The sequence below is a fragment of the Portunus trituberculatus genome, chromosome 47 (assembly GCF_017591435.1).
Source record: "Portunus trituberculatus isolate SZX2019 chromosome 47, ASM1759143v1, whole genome shotgun sequence".
Classification (NCBI taxonomy): Eukaryota; Metazoa; Arthropoda; class Malacostraca; order Decapoda; family Portunidae; genus Portunus; species Portunus trituberculatus.
In genome coordinates, this window is record NC_059301.1 from 16064754 (window position 1) to 16067253 (window position 2500).

Below are 2500 nucleotides of genomic sequence, written 5' to 3' on the forward strand. Positions count from 1 at the left end.
AATTCCTGTTATTATTATGCAAACATAAAAACTGCATACTGTAATGAGAACTCTAATCTTGTGAAAATAAAACTTAATTAATGGATAATAGGCACTTTATTTCTTTAAAGATACTAATTACTAGCATACAAAAAGATAACACTGAACTCTACACAGATACATGGAATACTCTTTAGAAGGAATTAGGCAAATCATCATCTCCATGCTGTAATAGTAATGCAACTAACAATAAGATCAACTGAGACAACTGCTTCTGCACTGACAGTAATTCAGCAATATTTCATTGATTCTTCTTTTGTGGATTTTGCATCTCCCATCATTACACAAAAATACAATTCAGTTTAGTACAAATGAAAAAATTACTAGGACTTACAAACATGAGAAAATACCACAGTCATCAGTCATACAAACCATGGGGAAACAGAAGCCACCCTTAACCCTTGATGTTACTTTTAATGCCCTTGATGCCTTTAGCTCCTCTCTGGACACAGGTATGGCGATCATGTGCTAAAAGTGTCATTCCGTCTGGGCAGGTGCACTGGAAGCCTTGTACATGCCACGGTGTTTCCAGACACCCGTGGCTGCATGGGCTATCTTTGCATACTTCCTTCACGACCTACAACAGGGAAAGTGAGAGAATGTGTAATGAACTGGTAAGATTGTTATGAGAGAGAGAGAGAGAGAGAGAGAGAGAGAGAGAGAGAGAGAGAGAGAGAGAGAGAGAGAGAGAGAGATTAATGCTGCATAAATTAATACAGGGTGTCCGACAAGTTAAGGCATATACTGTACTTCAGGATTTGATATTTCAATTAATTCTAAGTAAAAATACTGTATACACATATGCTGTGTTTTGCTTTATTTCCCAAGAAATTAACTTAGAAATTGTATGTAGCAGCAACTGCTCGCCTGGATGGGCCACATCCTGTCTCAACTTCACAGCTTGTTATGTACTCGAGTAGTGGAGTGTGGCTGCTGTAGCATTAAGTGATAATTTGTTTGTGTACAATGGACACAGTCAAATCCTTAGAGGAACAGTTAGCAAATGACAAATTAAATATTTCTTTGTGTTACAGACAACACACCAATAGAGTAATTGTAAATGCTACTTGTTAAACATACATGGCAATTCATGCAACTGTCACTTCATCACCTGACACTGACAGTCTTGAAATCAAAGTGACAGGCCTTAACAATCAGCACACTGCCAAAGTGTATTTTTTGCTAAGGTGAAGATGTCTTTCATATTCAGTAACATTGAGTATTTAGTCATGATATTCATGTGATGATATTTATGATGTGATATTCATTCTGTGATGGGAATGCAGCTCAGGACAGTATCATCCAGATAATAATATAAACCCCTACCATCAGTACAAGAATACAAATAGAAGTAGCTACATAAAGGAGCAAATTCAAGAAACAAAGTACAATTTGGTATCACTTAGACAAGATATCCCATAATCTAAAACATTTACAGAAGAAGTGGGAATGCCGGGTTGTCATGAAGCAGGTGAGTTGCCTTGTATGTTTAAAAAGAAGCATGGCAGGGAGGTGAAGGGGGAGGGAAGAGACCCACCCAGACAAGCAGTTCCTGCTACACACAACTTCTATATTAATTTTTTGTAAAATAAATGAAATACAACATATGTGTATAGAGTATTTTCAACTTAGAATTACTTGATCTATCAATTTCCAAACTATGTATGTACTGTAACTTGATGAATAAATTGTGTAATTCAAATTATCTTTTATCTTAATCTACATTTGAGCAATTAGTTGTTAGTAAACCTTAATGTGATCTGCTAAAAACCTTGTATCTTAAGGAGTCTATGGATCTAACTCTTTCAAGAGAAAAGTTTAAGTTTAAAGGAACTTCAGAAATCTATTTTTTCTATATCCATTTTAGCTGCCGTAGCATTGTAACATTGATGAGAAATGGTATCTTACCACAGTGCAGTTCTCTTCATCACTTGAATCCTTGCAGTCTGCATACCCATCACAGCGCCAGTGACTTGGTATACAATCGCCACTTGATGGACACTGAATCTTACCTTCTTCACAACTCTATAACAAAGCAACACTATACTGTATATACAAACAGGTTATTGCAAATTGCTGCATTGAAATTTGTACTAGACTGCTTAATTTTTTTTTTTTCATTATTACATTTTGCCTTGAATTTGAACTGCTAATTACTAAATTCAAATCCCAACTCACTTCATTTTTAGTTTTTAAGTTTGAATTATATCTTATTTTTGTTGTAATGTGGCTTAATTAGGACCACTGTAGTTCAAGTTGTTGATTCCAGTGACTAGCTGTGAGATTGGAGTTGTTATAATTTGACACTTTTTAACATTGGATTTGACTGTCTACATATTTCTATCATTAGGTTTGAAAACTGAAAATGACTGCATCTTTTGATTGCAGTACTACATATTTTAATAAATAGGTTTTAGCATTCACCAGTCTTAACATTAACTTTACATAAATAGTTAACATA

At 34.8% G+C, this 2500-nt stretch overlaps 1 protein-coding gene across 3 annotated transcripts in view; it reads right to left on the reverse strand.

Annotated features, from left to right (window-relative positions):
* Positions 1 to 77: 77 nt before the first annotated feature.
* The window catches only part of LOC123520647 (low-density lipoprotein receptor-related protein 8-like), a 31602-nt gene continuing 29179 nt past the window's right edge, over positions 78 to 2500 (reverse strand). For all 3 annotated transcript variants that reach the window (XM_045283130.1, XM_045283129.1, XM_045283128.1), the window contains 2 exons: positions 1948 to 2064; positions 78 to 616 (listed from right to left, as the gene is read on the reverse strand). In XM_045283130.1, the coding sequence (XP_045139065.1) occupies positions 434 to 616; positions 1948 to 2064 (300 nt within the window). In that variant the 3' untranslated portion in view covers positions 78 to 433. The remainder of the gene's footprint in view (positions 617 to 1947; positions 2065 to 2500) is intronic.